This window comes from Drosophila sechellia, chromosome 3R (genome assembly GCF_004382195.2).
Source record: "Drosophila sechellia strain sech25 chromosome 3R, ASM438219v1, whole genome shotgun sequence".
Taxonomy (NCBI): Eukaryota; Metazoa; Arthropoda; class Insecta; order Diptera; family Drosophilidae; genus Drosophila; species Drosophila sechellia.
In genome coordinates, this window is record NC_045952.1 from 22711812 (window position 1) to 22729725 (window position 17914).

At 44.0% G+C, this 17914-nt stretch overlaps 3 protein-coding genes across 6 annotated transcripts; 2 read left to right on the forward strand and 1 right to left on the reverse strand.

Annotated features, from left to right (window-relative positions):
• Positions 1-1891: 1891 nt before the first annotated feature.
• Positions 1892-13416, forward strand: LOC6607699. Of its 3 annotated transcripts, none has more exons than XM_002032427.2 (5): positions 1892-2001; positions 2333-2391; positions 9564-9723; positions 9837-9935; positions 13128-13416. In XM_002032427.2, exons 2-5 carry the CDS (start codon positions 2383-2385, stop codon positions 13262-13264), a joined length of 405 nt encoding a protein of 134 aa, XP_002032463.2. In that variant the 5' UTR covers positions 1892-2001; positions 2333-2382; the 3' UTR covers positions 13265-13416. The 3 variants fall into 3 exon arrangements, with proteins under 3 accessions (XP_002032463.2, XP_032577720.1, XP_032577722.1); XM_032721829.1 differs by having other exon boundaries at positions 13131-13416; XM_032721831.1 differs by lacking the exon at positions 13128-13416 and adding an exon at positions 10157-10438 and having other exon boundaries at positions 1893-2001.
• Positions 13417-15508: 2092 nt separating this feature from the next.
• LOC6607701 (cysteine and histidine-rich domain-containing protein) lies at positions 15509-16895 on the forward strand. Its single transcript, XM_002032429.2, has 4 exons — positions 15509-15664; positions 15733-16283; positions 16351-16545; positions 16604-16895. The coding sequence occupies exons 1-4, from the start codon at positions 15604-15606 to the stop codon at positions 16859-16861; spliced, it is 1065 nt and encodes a 354-aa protein (XP_002032465.2). The 5' UTR covers positions 15509-15603; the 3' UTR covers positions 16862-16895.
• LOC6607702 (RWD domain-containing protein 1) lies at positions 16853-17904 on the reverse strand. 2 transcript variants are annotated; one of them, XM_032721919.1, is made up of 3 exons: positions 17799-17904; positions 17645-17736; positions 16853-17591 (listed from the first exon to the last, which is right to left on the reverse strand). In XM_032721919.1, exons 2-3 carry the CDS (start codon positions 17718-17720, stop codon positions 16933-16935), a joined length of 735 nt encoding a protein of 244 aa, XP_032577810.1. In that variant the 5' UTR covers positions 17721-17736; positions 17799-17904; the 3' UTR covers positions 16853-16932. The 2 variants fall into 2 exon arrangements, with proteins under 2 accessions (XP_032577810.1, XP_002032466.1); XM_002032430.2 differs by lacking the exon at positions 17799-17904 and having other exon boundaries at positions 17645-17792.
• Between the last annotated feature and the right edge of the window lie 10 nt (positions 17905-17914).

Here is a 17914-nt window from a genome sequence, read left to right on the forward strand (position 1 = left end):
CCCAAAAGCTCCCTAATGAAAGTTGGAGATGATTAATGATAAATGGCTAAGCCGAGTTTCCCAACAGGATGTGGCTTAATATCATGCTTAGAAGATCGCGTCAGCTGGTATTTTTAGAATAGCTGCGAAGATCGAATCTGGCAATTAGTAGTCCGCTTAAATGCTCATTTATAAAACTACAGCTATCGGCTGTCATGTGCGGACAAGTTGAGGCCCAAACAAGCAGCACTTTTCAAATCCACTATTCAATTCCTCAAAGTGCCAATAACCCGGGCCCTGGTCAAGACAGGGCAAGTCTGAGGCCGCTCGGTGATTGATAACCAGCTGCCGAATCTGGCCGAATCAAAGAAAGCCAATAGCAATTGGCTAATTGATTCAGCAGCATAAATCAATGGCAATCAACAATTAGCCGCATTAATTGCCTCGCTTACAGCAATTGTATCTGAACTTGACCCTCTCGCCGTGGAGTGAAGACAATGCAAAAACCGAAGAGAACAGAACGGAAGGCCAGTTGAACAATGCCCAAATACCCTGGCTAAATGGCCGATCGTAGATCATGGAGTCGACTGCAGGGGATTACCCTAGATCGCGCTAGGTAGTTATAGCTATAGGTAGCTATGTTTTTGCACTATAAATATTTTCGTAAATAAGTTAAGCAGTGCTAGAATATGTACAAATATTTAATAAATTTAAAAGAATCTTCTCGAAACAATTTATAAATATTTAACACTCCTATTAATCCTATTATGTTAAAAGTTCCTAATATGTTTTGAATATTCAATTTCTCTGATATAGACCATCTTTTGGACACTATAACCTTTTGTGAAGAGTATGGTTTAATAGTTAATCGCTTCGACTTTGGCGGTTGCAGCTAGCCAAGGAGCTTTTGTGGCCAGCTGTGATTTGAACTTGAACTTGCTGCCGCTTCAGCTGCCTGCAGTCCCCTCCGTTCCCTGCCCCTTTCCCGTCGACTTGTCGCTAAAATGAAATCAACGCAAAAACTACAACACGAACGCATTGCTCGCATAGCAGCAAACAAGTGTGCAAATCGTATAAGATTAAAGCTAATCAAGCATGACAGGCATTCCTCATGAATTTCACATTTATCGCGATATATATATTTTTTTTAAAGGGCCACACAGCGGCAAATGTCAATCGTTTAACGATACACTTAAGTTGGGGGGATCAGAAAACAAAAAAAAAAAAATAGAAAAGATGCCGCCGGAATTCTGAGCGGCACGGAATTCTACGCTTCCGGCCGAGAACGAGCGTATTGTGAGCACATAATTATGATTCAGATTATGCATAATGCCACTCTTAATCACTGAAGCGAACGTAACGCGTAAATTGTCATTTAAATCAAACGAATATCCAGCGAATTTCACGGTCAAGTGGAAGTGCCAGCCAGCCAGCCGGAAGAAATTGCCAAATGCCGCGCTGCGAGCCAAGTTGCTATGATGTTTTCACCTGCAATCAAGTCAAGGTGCTGCCAGCTTTCCAATTACATATGCTAGATACACGGATTTGCATAAGCATCGCCAGCTGATCGACCCGTTTTGTGCACCCAAACCCAAAACTGGTTACCGGAACCAAGCCGATGAATATTGATTCGCTAGAAAGTTGAATTTGCTGCCGCGCCACTGCAATTTGCCCATTAACATCAACATTAACCGATGCCAACGATTCCCTTGCAGAGAACAAACATCACGTGGCCGGGGGTGAATGCAAAAGCCAATAGCACGTAGCCCGACCAGCGGAGTCATAAACAAGAAAAACTCACTCAAAGCGCCCGCCAAACACTCAAAACAAAAGCCACTCAAAACAAACGCACGGCTGCGCCGTCGACGGCGGCAGAGATCGGGCCATGCTTTATATAAAATCAACTGAGCATATCTGTTGGAATTCATTAAACGTTTTACCGCACAGGCCGACGTACAGCGGTTCGAGATCCGAGATCCCAAATCCAAAATCCGAAATCCAAAAGCCCGAGCGCTCCACCGTGTAAGACCCCCAGTAATATGTATATTGGAGTACAACGAGTACTACTCCGCAGTTCACAGCCTTTGGATGCAGTTTTTTCCTGGCTTCGCGTGCTCGTCGGTTGTCATCCATAAATAACATACGAAAAAAAAAAATACAAACAAAAAAAACAAACAAAATGAACAGCCCATCAAAATAACGCATTTCTACCTTTTGTTTACGAAACTTGGCGCGCCAAGAATTTACCAAACAAACGTAAAAAATTGATGAAATACCAAGCAAAGCATCGATAACGTGAAAAGTGCCAGTGTTCGAGTCAGATATAATTCAAATATTTGTTAACTAATTGCAGCTTCTCACTCACACGCACACACTGCCGCGCAGCTCAATCAGCCAGCAAATATGAAATTCGTAAGTATTTTCGTTCTCGTTTTCCTCGTTAGTTGCGGCAAGTTCGTTGCCTAAGTCTTTCGTTTTTCGCGACAATTGTCACAGCATTTGCATCGGCCGCTAATGCAGCGTAATTGTTAACACGTTTGAGCCTCGTTTAGGCCACAAATGAAGTCAACTATTTCGGTTTGACAGTTGCCAAATGACTGCTGTGGTCGACCAAGTCATTGTTTGCTCCGCAAGAATTTTTATTGGGCCCTGGCACTCTAATTTATGGTCCACAATGTCGTGTGTCAGCGGGCCATGAAAGCCAGGCCACCGCCTCGATATGTCTATATCTGAATCTATAAGCCACCTAAGCCATATAAGTTTATGTGCATTATTTTCGATGACCATCCACGTTCAAGGCTCTGGAAATTTGATGAAAATTTGAATGCATATGACCTAAATATGCATATTTCCTATTATAATTCGATCTTGATAGGCAGCTTTTATGAGCGCGCTTTTTGGAATGCTGGGCAATCAGCTCATAGTCTACATCAATATTTGATTTTATAAATTTCTTTCAATTTCACACACAAGTTTTCGCAATTTATGTGTTTTCCCCTTCGTTTGTTTTTATCACAAAACCAGTTGTTTTTTATTAGCTCATCAAAATGTTATCGGTTCACAATGAACAATATTCTTCATTCATTTAAAATGTTTGCTTGCTAAAATGTTTAATTTATGCCCAGAAATACTTATTTCAAAGTTTATTTTAGGAACTCTCAGTTTGATTAAAATTGCTATTGTTTCCATGAGTTGAATTATTTTAATATTTATTGATTATCATATTAGTATTGAATTCTCCACACCTGCTAATGAATTGATTAGTTTCTAGCTATTTGAAAAGTTATTTTATGTTGGGTAAAGCCAAGTGGTTAATTTTCATAAATGGCCGCTTTTAATCCCATCAGATTCTGAATCATACTTTATGGGTCAATGAAACGCGAAATTATATGCCTCTAAACAGATTTAATAAGAAGTCCAAACAGTTTCCGCCAAGCAGTTGGCAATCAAGTCGAGTAGCCCGCAATTACATGGGAAAACGCACGCAAAATCGCAGGCGTGCGTGCAAAAAACCCAAAAAAAATAAACAAGTCTCAAGTTCACGTTGAAGGCCGTGGAGATCTGTGATCCGGGGCTTGGCTATCGGAGATCGGTGGCCCGGAGTTCGCAGACGGCTGGCAGACAGACGCATAGACAGATTGGACAAGAAAACGAGGCGAAAACGTGCTTGGGCATGCGTTTTGTAACTTAATTGAAAAGTGCGATACACACGCGCCAATGGCCAATGGCCAAGAGCCAGGATCCGAAATGCCAAAGCCAAGACCAATTGCTCTGGCCGTTGGTAGTTGGCCGGCTGACCAACTTCTCTTGTCCAATTGCGTGTCCCAAGCCGGCTCTCCCAGCTAAAAAGCCACCAGCCGCCATAAAATCGAAAGCCAAACCCCAGATGCAGTCATGAATGAATCAAATGAACCGAAGCTGTGCGTGAAAAATGGCAATAAGTGGAAAAAAAAAACGTTGCGTTAACTCCAACTTATGCATTATAAAAATGCAAGCGTGCATTGCATCGGAAAATGGCTTATGCAATGCCCACTGAAAGGGGGGCTAAGAAGTGGCTGTTCCAGGTAAAACTGGCACCCTGGGAAACCGCAATCAGTGTCGCTCTCGATTAGGATTCGACCATGCACACGAACAAGATTTATTAATTGCTCCCAGTCAACTCAGTTAATCGCTCCAACCAGCAGATGTCCGACCAGTCGCCGGATTTCTAGTTACAAAGTTTCTGCCTCTTTTGCTTGCGTGTGGAAATTCAAATTAATTGCCATACGTACTTGTACAATTTGATGTTTGTATTTTGTATTTAGTTTTTCGGTTTTCGGATCTGGGTTTTTTTCTTTATTTTTTTGAATTCGTAGTCGGCTGCGCTTGGCTTCCCTCTAATGAAGATGTCACGCCGGAAAGTGCCGATTGCTCAATGCCCAAGTACGGGGACGACGACAAGTCCACTCCGTGCATAATTACTCGCAATTTGGCTTTGGCTTTTGCTTTGCGATGTAGTTTTGTGCTCTGGGTCAGGCCAAAATGGATTCAGACTCTATTGCAAAAGAGATATAGATAGTTATTGGGGAAATATAAAGTAGTAGTGCAGGTAAAAGTGAGTCAAAGGAAAAGTAAAACATTGTTAGAACATTAGTATTGAAGTGAAGTTGGAAAAGTGCTTAGTCTTCTTTTATAATAGCTCCTACCATTTCCCAGTAGAGGCATTTAAGTCAGCTCCCAGCGAGCGTTGAACACTTCAGTCTGGACAGGAGTGGAACAATCCGATTTCTGGTCCTCCAGGCCATGTCATTCGATATCGTCCCATCGGACGGAGCGGGCTCAACAATTTTTATTATGCCTTTCTGTCGCTGGACGGCGATTAGCGTTGGAGCTGAGGCTGGAGCATAGGATTTGGCAGGCATAGGATTTCGGGCTCTCCAGTTGCGTTGGAACGGCTGTCGCAATCGTATAGTCAGATAACCAGATAGCCAGCTAGTTGTCCATGTAGTCAGTCACTCAGTCAGGTCAGTCCGCGGAGTATCCATGGCAAGTGCATGGCGTACACATGTCCAGCTGGAGTTCGAAAACCAACTGCCCACATGCGACGACGGCTAGTTGCGAAAAGTATGGCATTTGTGGCCAGATATTCGCGGTCCATTACCATATTTATGAGGCATGTGCGTCGTCGTTGTCGTCGTCGTCGTCTGGCGTTTGTGTTTGGCATTTTGTCAGACTCTAAACGATACAAATTTGCCCGAGTTGCAGCTGGAAACCAGTTTGAACTTGAACCCATTTCACTGGCAGGAAAAGGAAAAATCAAAAGAATCGAGAAAATCAAAAGACCAAATCAAATTGGATTAGCTCAATTCTCACGCTGCACGATCGCTGGCAATTTGCACTTCCTAGGCAAATTGATGTTTAATAATTCAATTACAATTGACAATAGATTGGGCAACAGCGAATCGGCGAATCAGCGGGGCAGCTGGCCACGAAGTCGCCAACTGACTCCATTTCCCACCTATTAAACACAATTCAAAGTAATTTGAAGCGGCAGTCGTCGGTTTTCCATAGCTCTTGCCATTATTTTTCTGTTTTTTGCACGTTTTTTTTTTCTTACGGCTGTTTGGCTGCAAGTTGGTTGCACCTACTACATCCAACACTTTACACCGATCCAGCTTCGGACAAGCGGCGTTATTTGCGTTTGGAGCAGGAGAGTCCAAGCTCCCGGAGCTCTTAACGCTTAACTCTTAAGTCTGAGCTCTTTACTCAAACTTCCGTGTTGAAAGTCAGCCAAATTGTTGCTCAATCGAGCATTGAACCCTCTGCCAAAAAAAATTGAAATAAAAACTCTGCAACTGGGCGTTGCTATCGTTAACAAAAGATAACAATAATAACTTTGTGTTCGGGGTTCCGAGTTCAATCGCTGCGATCACATTCACTTTTCCAACTGCGTGTAGTTTTCACATAAAATTAATTACGCCCCAGCGACCAACTGGCCAAATGACAAATCGGTTAAAGTTTAAATATAAACAAGATTAATTAGCAGCTGCTCGCCTGCCACCCGGATATCCATCAGCTTTTCAGTTTTTCAGCTTTTCCAGGCTCCCCCTGTGACTCATGCAAATTTTTGTAGCATTTTGTGGGCCAAGTCGCAGCCATTGAAAGCGCAGTTTCGATTACCTGTTGCTTGGGTCGAGCAATAAATATAATTTATCTTTTACCGCACATTGGTAGCCAATCAAAAACTAAACGCCAATAAATGCCAGCGCATAATAGAAAAAACAAATTGAAAATTTGAAGGGAGTAGCTAGCATGGAAAGTGCTTAAAGTAAAGCAATCTCGAAAAGTGAAACCACAACAAGCCGCAGTAAAGATTTATGAATATTGATAAGAGATAACCAATAAGCAGTTAATTAAAGTGAGAAAATGAAAGGCGAATTCTAGCAAATAGAGCATTTAAATATAGCAAGAAACGAACAAATAGCTAGAATTGAATTAGCATTCATTTGCATCCATAGATTGATTTGTAATTAGCAAAGAGGGGATCCTCAAGATTAATTTGTTTGCTATCTAAACTGCCTGCAGACAGGTTAAAACTCCTCAACGAAAATTACAATTACAAGTCAATTTTTATTCAATTTCAAGTGCCACAAATGTCGGCTTGCAGGGATTTACTAGTGGTTTCTAGTGGCCATATCTGGTGGCATGACAGCGCTATTATAGCCCGAATCCAGGGGCTATCAGCGTGCGGAGCTAACGAGACAATGTAGCTATCGTCGTCTGTCCAAGGTGCTGCTCCATGGAGCCGCATGGTGCTCCATGGTGCTCCCACTACAGCTCCAAGTCGTATTTTACCTGCCTTTTTATTTGGCTTTATATGCGCTGGCACGCTCACATGTTGCTGCACTTAATCATTGTTGTGGGTGGGTGGGTTTTATTTTCGCATGAGCCGCCGTTGGCCAACTACTACTAAATAGATACAAAAAAAATGCAAAAACAGCGTGCCTCGATAACTGAATTGTGTGTGCTTTCTGGTGTGGTAGCCCAAGTCGCCCGTAGCCCAAGTCGCCCAATTACGAAATCATATCTAAGGTCATTTGTTCGACTAATTTGTTGGAATTTTTTCCAAGCGGGTGGCTGGCCCAGGAAGACCGCAGGCATTGTTCCTAATTCCACCGCAAGCCGCTAATTAATCCCAATTAAATGCTATTAAATTTGTCATATCGCGCACTTTCGAATTCGGCATCTGTTGTTGGGCTGAGATTTTTCGTGCTTTGCGGAATTTCAGATGCAAATAGCCAACTGACGACATTCTGAAGGCTACATGTGTTTACAAGCTGCATTTTCTGGCCAAGATCGCCTGGCAGTGGAACAGCTGAAGGGGGAGAGACCAGACAGATGCCAACACAGAAAACTGTGAAAACCACTGGTCAAGACAGATGAATCTAATTTGTTTGCCTCTAGTTTGAAAGTCTGCCTCACAGGCGGCTATAGTGTCTCATATCCGTTTAAACCATTCATGTAGGAAGTTTGATTGGTTTTACATCGATTACTAAATTAAACCAGTTTTAGAAAAGAAATATTACGCTAGCTCATGAAATGCTGTTTTATAAGTAACTAAATTAATATTGTTTTGAGTCTATTACCTCTATGAATGACATTAATCCCATAAACTAAAGTTGTTTCCGCAGCTTAAAGTTCCAACTTCTGGAGTAATCGTAGCAATTGAATTACAAACAGACTATAGCGTAATCCCAATGATCGCATCATTAGTCTCACTGCTCAACTGAGTTGAGTTTGTACTCTTGTAAACTTGACAGTATTTCCCTTAACGATCTCATGTTCGTCGCTCTTGAGAACTTCAATCCTGCGACACTGTTTCAATTTTGTTTCGAAAAAACTCGGATGTGGCAATAGTCTTGGTCTCAGTTTTAGTTGTAGTTTGCGGCTTAGTTTCTGGCTGGACGGCAACAAGAGCAACAACGGCGGCAAACGGCAGCAAACAAGAATTAATTAAAACAAAAATTTTTTCACAAGTCGAGCGGTGGCTTGTTGGCAACTTTGCGACCGCCTTGTTTGCATATTTTGTGATTATTTTGTAGCATATTTTGGCTAATAGCAATTAGCGTTATTGTTGCATTTTGGCCTCAGGAGGGCTCGTTTTGATCCCTCACCGCAACGAAAGGTGCGGCCCATTAGGCAATTAATGAGGCCCGACCAACTTTGGCAACATTTGCATTAGCAGGTTGCACTCATATGGAAAACGGGTGCATTTGGGGCGATTGTCCAATCGATCGTGCCAAAAGAAAACCCGTTCTATTAAGTCAAATTTGCCCTATGATTAAAGTCACTCTGCCAGCCGGCGAATGACGGTCTTAACTAAGACGTTCGACTTGCGGTCGGGCATGAATACAGCCGTTGTGGATTTATGAACCAGTCAGCCAGACAATTTGCACTGCATGTGGCCCCCTCTGCGGCCAGCCACCCACCTGATCAGGCACCACCTCCGTGTCCGTCTTCGTCTCCTTAGCCTTCTCCATGGGCCATTTGCATCCCAGGCGATGGAGCGGATTGGGGTCAGTGGGAAAATAATCGCTGCCGTGATTGCTATTTAACAAATTTATCACACTTCAGCGCAGTTGTCGCGGCTCAACGTGATGTGCATTGAATAAGCTAAATAAAGCGCATACATTTTCCAATACCTTGCCTTTTTATGCTTTCAAAAAAGTTCGAAGAAAAAAAAAACATAAAAGGAACACGCTTTAAATTACTGCGCCTTGGGACACACAAATCAGTTGGAAACTTCCTGGAGCCCAGGGTGTAATTAAGATTTTATTTCTCTAAAGCACTTGCCACATACTGATTGGTTAAATGCACATTTAAATATATAATATGCGCACACTTTTTAATCAATTTATAATTTGGGGAACGGTGGCATAACTGCTAGTTAAGTGTTTCGCAAAAAAAAGACCAACAAAGTGGTAATTAAAGCGTTGCAATTAACATTTGTTTGCTTGTGAAAGAAGCTTGTTATGAGAAATTAAGAACATGTCCAAATATGTTAGTTTCTTAACTATTAGAAAGTTATTGTCCTCCCGTTGAATGTTACGATTAACTAGCATATCAAACTGTGCCATTTTTGTCATAAATTCGTCATGGGCCATTGCTGCAGTTGACGTGGCAAATTGCAGAGGCCTTTTGGCTATCGACCAGAACCGAAATCAAATCGCTGGCGGACTGGAACTGTTAATGGCACTCCGGCAATCCGGCACTTGGTACTTGGCACTCCGGCTTTTGGCTATCGGGGCTTCTGGCCTGGCTTTCTGGCTCGTGCTCAAGGCAACTGCACTTGACCGGGCCAAAAGCAAAAGCATGTGGCATTCTGCGTCTTGCGTTCGGTATTTAATTGTCGGCTTATGGCATTGGCACACATTTCCATGGCTTAATTGCTTTGGCCAGCGTGTAACCAGTGCAATTGGCCCGTGCATGCCGAAAGCCATGTGTTTGCACTGCGCTCGTAATGCCCAAATGCCCAAATGCCCAAATACCCAAATAGTGAAATACTCCCAGTGCTAACCATTTGCATTGTCCACCTCCACTTGCAGTTAGTCACCATCGCCACCCTCTGCCTCCTTGTGGCCTTCGCCGCGGGCCAGCAATACTTTCTTGGCCAGTTCCCCAGCCGGACTCGCTTTGGATTCGATCCCGTGGCGCTAGCGGGACCCTCATCGGCCACACAGGTTCGGGATCCTCGACAGAACAGGGGTAAGTAGCAGCTGGATATTCTTATTTGTTAGTAATTTGCAGGCAGAACAGAAATATAAGTAAACTTAGGTATTTTAGCACTTGCTTAACATTTGAAACCGATTTCCTTGCAGGACCCGTGGTCTTCCCCCCATCCCCTCCAGACGCAGTGGACGAGTCCAGCGGCGTGGTCGTGGGCGCCTCCGGATACGGCTTTGTGCCGCCCCAGCAAAGTAATGCGAACCTCTTTAAGCGCACTGTCTGAACACAGATAGAGATAGCTGCTCCTCCATCTCCATCTCACTCACACTTGAACAGCCACACACGCAAACACTTTCCTAGAAGAGAAAAGCTTTATTAGTGCAATATGTAGTCGTGTTTTTGTTATTTCTTTGTTATATTGTTAAACAATTGCCCAGTAATTTGCAACCCAAAACAAATGTCTAATTCGCAGGAAAACTCTCTGGTTAAAGTTACAAATCTTCTGCACACCGAATACCAAATCTTCCCCACCCCACAACACAATACAACACAACACCACACACCGATTACCAGTAATTAACCCAAAGCACTCGAAAGCACCACAATCACACACTTTGCACACCAGCACCGGAAACGGAAATGCGTTCCTCTTAGCTAATTGCAGCCACCCTCAAGTAAAAATACCCACTAACGCGGCACCCCCACTTCCCTTCCCTTCCCTTCCTATCCCCCCCCCCCCCCCACACCCCTTAATGTAAAGTTAACATTACTTAGTTTAATTAGCTTGAAAACGCTATTGAGTTATTTTCCACCTTATTGTTTCGTTTTGTATTTTAATTTTTATTATGATTTTCGCTTCTTCTTTTTAATTTATGTTTCAAATTGGAATTGTATTATTATTTTATCTTTTGTTTTTACCTTATTTTATTTGTAACAAAAAACGAAATTTTAAATTATGAATAAACCGAAAAATATTATTAAACAAAAAATCCACAATTAAATTCGCAGCATTTTTCGTTTATCAATGCACCATCTGACTTGTATTTATGTTTTGTATCTGGATTAAAGCACTTGAGCGGCTGATCAGTGATCACCAATCACCGCGGTAGCAATTATTTTAAGCGCACATAAAACTAGCGCCTAATTAACAGCTCCGATACGACTTTGAAGTGCAGCGGCTCCGCAATTGGATGGCGGGAAATAAAGACTGGAACGCAGACTCTAACGAAGACGAAGACGGATCCGGGGAAACCATCGACTGTGACCACTTCCAACTCGACCTGGGCATGCTCTGCCTCTCTCCTCGCGCACAGCTTCACACTTGGCGGAGCAGGCCGCAGAGGAACACATGTACTACAGGTGGCTGACTAGTGGTCTCCTGCGGAAGCCAGACAAAATGATGCATATGCAAATGGGCAGATAGGCCGGTTAAGGTGCTGATTCCCTTGGCTTGGCTAGCTAGGTGTGATCTTTGTCTTATTTGGAAGAGAAACCACAAATTGAAACTCGCAAGAACTTGTGGAGTATTCCTCTTTTGACCAAATTGAAAAAATGGCCAGTTAAAGTACAAATCAAAAGACTTAGGCAACGAACTTAAGCAGTTAATTAATTCTGAAGAAGCAATAGCTGACTTACTAAACAAATGACTTAGGAAACGAACTTGTAAAGTAATAAGGCAATTTCAGGACATAATTACTTAGCCAAACTTACATTTGTTCCTCGATCTTTTCGCTTTTCGATAGCTTTTAATTTTTATTAGAACCAACAGCATAGAAGAATCGTCATAACCTTAGCTGGCAGGGAACATTAGCAGTTTCCTTAACGATCCGAGCAGAAGCAGGTGCTGGGGCAACAATTGCCGCTTGTGACTCGCAATTCGCGACTCCAACTCAGACCGCAAACGGTCCCGTGCCGGATTCGATGCGGAGTAGGAGCGGAATCTGGTCTGGCGAGGAATGGAATGGAGTCGGAGGGACGGAGCAGACGCCGGCCAGACGGAGTCAATGATATGCGCAAATAATGCGACTTGGCTGCCTTTGCATTTGCCGCATGCAAAATATGTCGGCAGTTGATTTTCGCTTTTTGCGAGCGCAGCTTGCTCTGTTTTTGCATATCGATTTTGAGCATGCAGAAATGGGGCAACTTTTTCCATGCTGAATGCGAGCCGAAGCCGGAGGACTCCGACTTCGATTCCAAACTCATTGTACCAATGAATGGAGAGACATTTCACAATGAAGCTGGCGCTGGGAACAAAAAGCGTTAAAAGCGTTCGCGGCAACGACGCTAAGTTGAGATAATTTTTACAATTTGACAATTTATGCACGATTGAAAAGCTGAAAAGCCTGCGAGTCGACAAGGACCAGCCATTGTGTAATTAACTTTGCATGGCAAAAGTTCTCTGCCCCAAACCATACAAGAGCCACAAAACCATAACGCCAAATAGTTACGCAGTGGGATTCGGCTTCCTGATGAGGACTGCCTGCGGCTAGGAGACCCACTCGCCCGCAGGCCATGGTAATGGTTTCGGCAGCACCAATCGACGACCAACTGAAGCCGCAGCGTAACAATTGCCCAAGACTGGCGTAGATTAATGGCAGCTCCCCCGCCCCATTCCGCCTGCTCCATGCCCCGCGATCCCCTTATGATTTAGTTTCAGGCATGAATTCGAGCGGCGATTGGCCGGTGTGTGCAGTTGGGCAATCTCCAGCCGCAGCCACCCACCACAATTACACAAAGAGAAGTTGGTTTCCACAAAGGCTTCCTCGGAATCTGAGTCTTTGATTCTTCAAATGGCTTATGGCCATAAATACTTTTCCTTAAACTGATTCACCAGCATTAATTGGCGACCGAGATCATTTGTTGCTTCCAATTGTATTGGGAAACAGAAGACTTAGAAAACGAACCTTGGTTTTTACCGCCATTATATGCCTACTTTCCTGCTTGTCTTATTTGAATAGTTGAGTTTGACAGTAAATGGGATTTTCTTATGAAATGTATAGCTTTAGGTGATTAATTTCCCCAGTGTATATACCGATTGGCCGAAGTGGTCAAATGTGACCGACATTCTAATCAAAGTGCTTGGGCGTTGTCAGACGGACGGACGACTCGGTGGACAATCAAAGGCTAGATCGGCTAACGACGACTGTGACGTCGACTCCGTGATTGCCGTGGCGATTGTGATTGACGGAATGAGCTTTAGACCCCGGCGCGACCTTCGAGCCGTGTCATTGGGTGACGCCCACGCTTGGAATTCACCACTTGGCACCCGCAGCAACCACAATTAATACCCAATACCCAATACCACTACGAAATGCCAAATACCCCGCCTCCAAGTGCACTTGCCCAATATATACGTATACCTCTACCTCTACCTAATAATCCAATATTAATCACGCCGCGTCGTGTGAGAAACCCAATTAAAATGATCTTGTTTGTTCGAACAGCAGCGGCGGCTGTGGCTGTGGCGGCCGCGGGGGATCCGTCCACGTACTTTAGCACCACCTTCCAGACCCCCGACACCGCCTACGCGACATACAACTTCTTCGGAAGTCCGTACACCACGCGGTTTAGATACTTCTGAGCCGGATGGAGCTGAGGCCAAAACCAAATCCCGAGTCATGTTCAGTGGTCAGTGGAGTGGACTGACTGCCGCCGGAGAGGAGAACTAGGAGCAAGAGCTGGAGACTAGAAACAATTGTCTTGTAAATAAATGTGTTAACTCTTATTAACAAATGAATATTGTTTAACTTGGATGAGGAGGAGCTGCAGAGCCAGATTATGCACTTACAGCTATTAAACAAACTTAAAATTGGATCTCAAACTTTAATTAAATAATTTAAATAAAATATTTGTCATCTCATCTGCCAATCATTTAATTATATATTCTATCTGCTGTTTTATTTACATATGATTTTCCTTATGTCTTTACTAGCAAACAAACAGCTCAGTCATAATATGAAATAATTATGATTGAAACTAACAAGCAATCAACTGACGGCCAAGCTGTTTTTTTAAACTGAAATTTGGATTGGCAAACAAAAGACTTGGGAAACGAACTTGAGAGCGTGCAGCGCACAGATCATTTGCATTGCGGCGGCCTAATTGCAACATCCCTTCAGCTTTCAGCTGGGAAATTGGCAGCCAATCGGCAATTGGCGATAAGGATTAGTAGCCTAAATAAGTATTGGCAATGGTAGACGGGCATTTGCAGCACGCACATCTTGGGCATCGTCAGTGGCTCTGGAATGCTGCGAATGTTGCCGTTGCGGGAAATCTGTACAGCATGACATGACAGCAGCGCCACAATTGCATGTTATTTGGCTCTTGCTCGCGCTCGCCATTGTATGCTAAATTACGTATACGCCCGGGCGGCCGGGGCAAAAGACAAAAGCCGAAGCCGAAGTCAAAACGGGCGGTGTTAATTTCCACTGACACTGGCGATGTTGCGACCGCAGTGTCCGCTATATTTATTTATTTATTTATTTATTTATATGTTGCATTTATGCGATTGTCAAAAGCCAAATGCCAGAATTGCACCGCACCAGAAAAAGTCCACAATTCTTGGTCGGTTGCACAACAATGGGATCATGGCATGATTCACAGCCGCAGTTAATGCGGCGAATGTGCCTGTGGAGGTGCGGAAAACGCCGACTTTGTCATAATTATACCATAAATATACTCGCAGAGTATACTAGGTAGGTGTATAACAGGCAGAATGAGGCGCTGTTGATCAGGATCACTAGGCAAGTCGATATGTCCTCGTCCGCCAGTCCTCTGTGATTTTGTAGTTTGTAGTTTGTTTTAGAATATTGTCATGCCCACAATGTTGTTCATATTTCGAAGTGCGACACAGGAACAGAGCCAGGCTAACGTGTTGATAACCTTGTTGACCACAAGAATTTCCAGCGAAACGACAGTTTCAACGACTGCACTGAGAAAAAATTATATCGATTTCAAAACGAAGGGTTAATGCTTCAAAATATTTGAAATGTTCCTTGTTACAATTGAAATAAAATGTAAAATTTATTGGATTGATGGTTTTGAATACATTTTTCGTTCCAAGTGACAGAAAATGTTGTAGTCAATGGGTCAGTACATTTTTTTTCTTGTGCGCAAGTACGCTTTATGCCCTGACACCGCGGGCAATAAATGAAAATGAAACCGCGAAAACGTGTGTCTATGACTGAGTGTGACAAATAAACAATCATGCAAGGCGGAGACATTACCCGAGGCCTCCGGGAACCAGTTAGAAGCCGCCAGAGACCAGCACTCCAGTATCCCGCCCATTCTTTGATCTAATTTGAAAATGTCGCTTGCCAGTTCCGTTCGAAAATCACGTAGCCCAAACATAGTCGGTTGCTGACCTTCAGGTGATTTGCAAATAATGGTTTTCAGTTCAATTCCGTCTTGCAATTAGCGAATTCTATAAAGACCGCATTGGCCAGCCAAACAGTGGCAGCAATTAACATAATTCCAAATTTACTATCACTTTTAATTGCTCTCCATTCGCGACTGTTGGCCTTTCCAAAGCCACCAGCGATTATTGGTGTGCAAAAAAGCAGCCAATTGTCACATATTTCAAGGCATTTAAGTCACTGGGTACCTTTATACTATAAGAAGTTACCTATATTTAACCATGACAAAGTTCGAAGAGTTACACTTAATAACCTGAAGACATTAACTTTCTACACATTATTACGCAAAAATTGTAATGAAAATAAGGTAATCAATCATTTTGAATTTTGGCGCTAGCCCCCGCAGTGTGACCATCACACACTAATGCCATTATATTGGTGCGCCTACTGAAGGTAAAAACGTATGGAACACATCTGCTTTTAGGGGAATATTCTAGATTTTAAGCGCAATTTGTGCACATTTAGTTAAACCAAAACATAATTAGTAAAACCAAACATAATAATAATGGAACAATGCTATAACAGAGGCTGTGGCCAACTCTTCGATCCGCAGACAAACAATGATGGTAAGCAGCCGGCGTTAAAGTCAATGCACATTCCTGCTGAGTGTTTAACCCCCCGTAATCCCGCCCAGAATCTTGTCGGCACCATCCGGGCGAACCTTTCTTCCACGACGCCTACAAGGGTTGGTCCTGCTGCAACAAGAAGTCGGTCGACTTCACCGAGTTCCTCAATATCAAGGGCTGCACCTTGGCAAAGCACTCGAATGTGAAGCCACCAGAGCCGGAGAAACCTGTTAAAGATGAGTCCGACAAGGATGAGGTAATTGAGGTGCGGGCTCCCATCCGGGAAGCCCTGCCGCGTCCGCCCATTGATTCGCCGCTGTCTGTTCTACAGCCCACCGTGGCTCCTGCCTTGAAAGAGATAGTTTTTGCAGCCAAAACGCCGGCTGCTCAAAAGTCCAGCGACGCCATCGAGGTGGGAACCACTTGCAAGAATAACGGCTGTACCTACTCGTTTACGGGTAACAATAGCGACTTTGGCGAGTGCACCTACCATCCGGGCGTGCCAATCTTTCACGAGGGCTTGAAATTCTGGTCCTGCTGCCAGAAACGAACCTCGGACTTTGCCCAGTTTATGGCGCAAAAGGGCTGTACCTACGGTGAGCACAAATGGGTCAAGGAGGTGAGTGCCTTAATAAGAAAGAGACGTGGAAAAAACAAGAAGAACTTTTAAAAACTCCCCTTTTTAGAACGACGACAAAAAGGTTGTGCAATGCCGCTACGACTGGCACCAGACGGCCACCAACGTGGTGGTGGCCATTTATGCCAAAAAATACGATTACAGTCAGAGCGTGATAGAGCTGAACCCCATCAGGCTGCACGTCAACCTGGTATTTCCCGAGCAGGACAACGCCAGGTTTGACCTGGACCTGGAATTGCGCGGAGTAAGCCTCAAGTCCAACTTAATTCCATGGTGAACAGGCTCATAGTATTCCCTTGCAGATTGTAAATGTGAGCAATGCCAACGCGCATATGTATGGCACCAAAGTGGAGATTACACTGCCCAAACTGGAGCCCGGCTCTTGGTCCAATCTGAATTTCCCCAACAAGAAACTGCCAGCGGTTAAGAAAAGCCAGGTGGAAGAGAAGAAAAAGCAGGAGGAGAGCGATGATGAGTTCTTCGACCTGGATGACATTAAAGCGGAGACCAGTTTCCGTCTTTCCGAAATGAGCATGCAAAACCCAAACAACTTAGATTAATAAAGAACTTGGCATTTAATGTTTTATAAATACATGAATTTGCCTTTGAGTAGTTTAACCCAATTTGTAACTTAATCGTCATCGTCGTCCGCCCCGGGCACCCAATCCTCATCATCATCGTCATCCAAATCCAATTCGCCAATATCCTGGAACAGCGTCTCATCGATTTTGACATTTTCAATGTTTTCACCCGCCTCCAGGAGGAACTTGATGTCCGAATCGTTGAGCGTGGTGTCGCACATGAAGAGTTCGCGTCCGGTCTGCTTCTTGGACACATTGTTCTTCTCCCGCTTGGCGGCAATGCCGGTGCTCTCCTCGAATTCGAGCTTCCATGTGAGGAAGGACTCCACCGTCACACGGGTTCCTTCGAACTTCTTGCGTTCCTCCTCTTCGATTTCCCGCAACTTCTGCTCTCGCAGTTCTTCCTGGTGAAACTTGTGCTCATCCCACCGCTCGTTCAGCCACTCCTGGGCGCTGCTCACCAGCGAAAAGATCATCTCCATGCCCAGGTTCTCCTCAATTGTCTTTTGCAGGTGTTCCAGGAGGCGCGTTTCGAACGTGTCCTCGAAGTTTTCTGGCTCCTCGATTTCCACCACGGGTGCTCCATCCGGATAGGTGGCTGTGAATGTGAAGACCAGTTTGCAGGCGAGACCTTTCTCGGGCTCCTCCGAACTGTACTCCTCCGTGGCAATGGGAATTTGGAATTTGTGGTGCGGCTCCGTGGCGAGAACTGAACAGAAGCAATTATTAATATGGATTTCAAGGAAGTGCCGTTGTACTTACTCTCCATTTCGCCACAGTATATGGAGTCCAACGCCTCGACCTCGTTGGTCTGATCTTCCTTGTAGTTTCGGCTCATTGTGCAAATTTAATAGCTTTAACAATTTCAACAAACAAATAAGACAAATCCGGTACCCGCCGCGTTGAGGTTACTTACAGCTGAGGGGCGCTGCACGGTCAGACTGCTTGATGAGTTCGGTTTAACAGAGTAATATATCTTTAACCAAATATGTCAGACTTAAAACACGAATAAAAATGGGTTTCAAAAACATT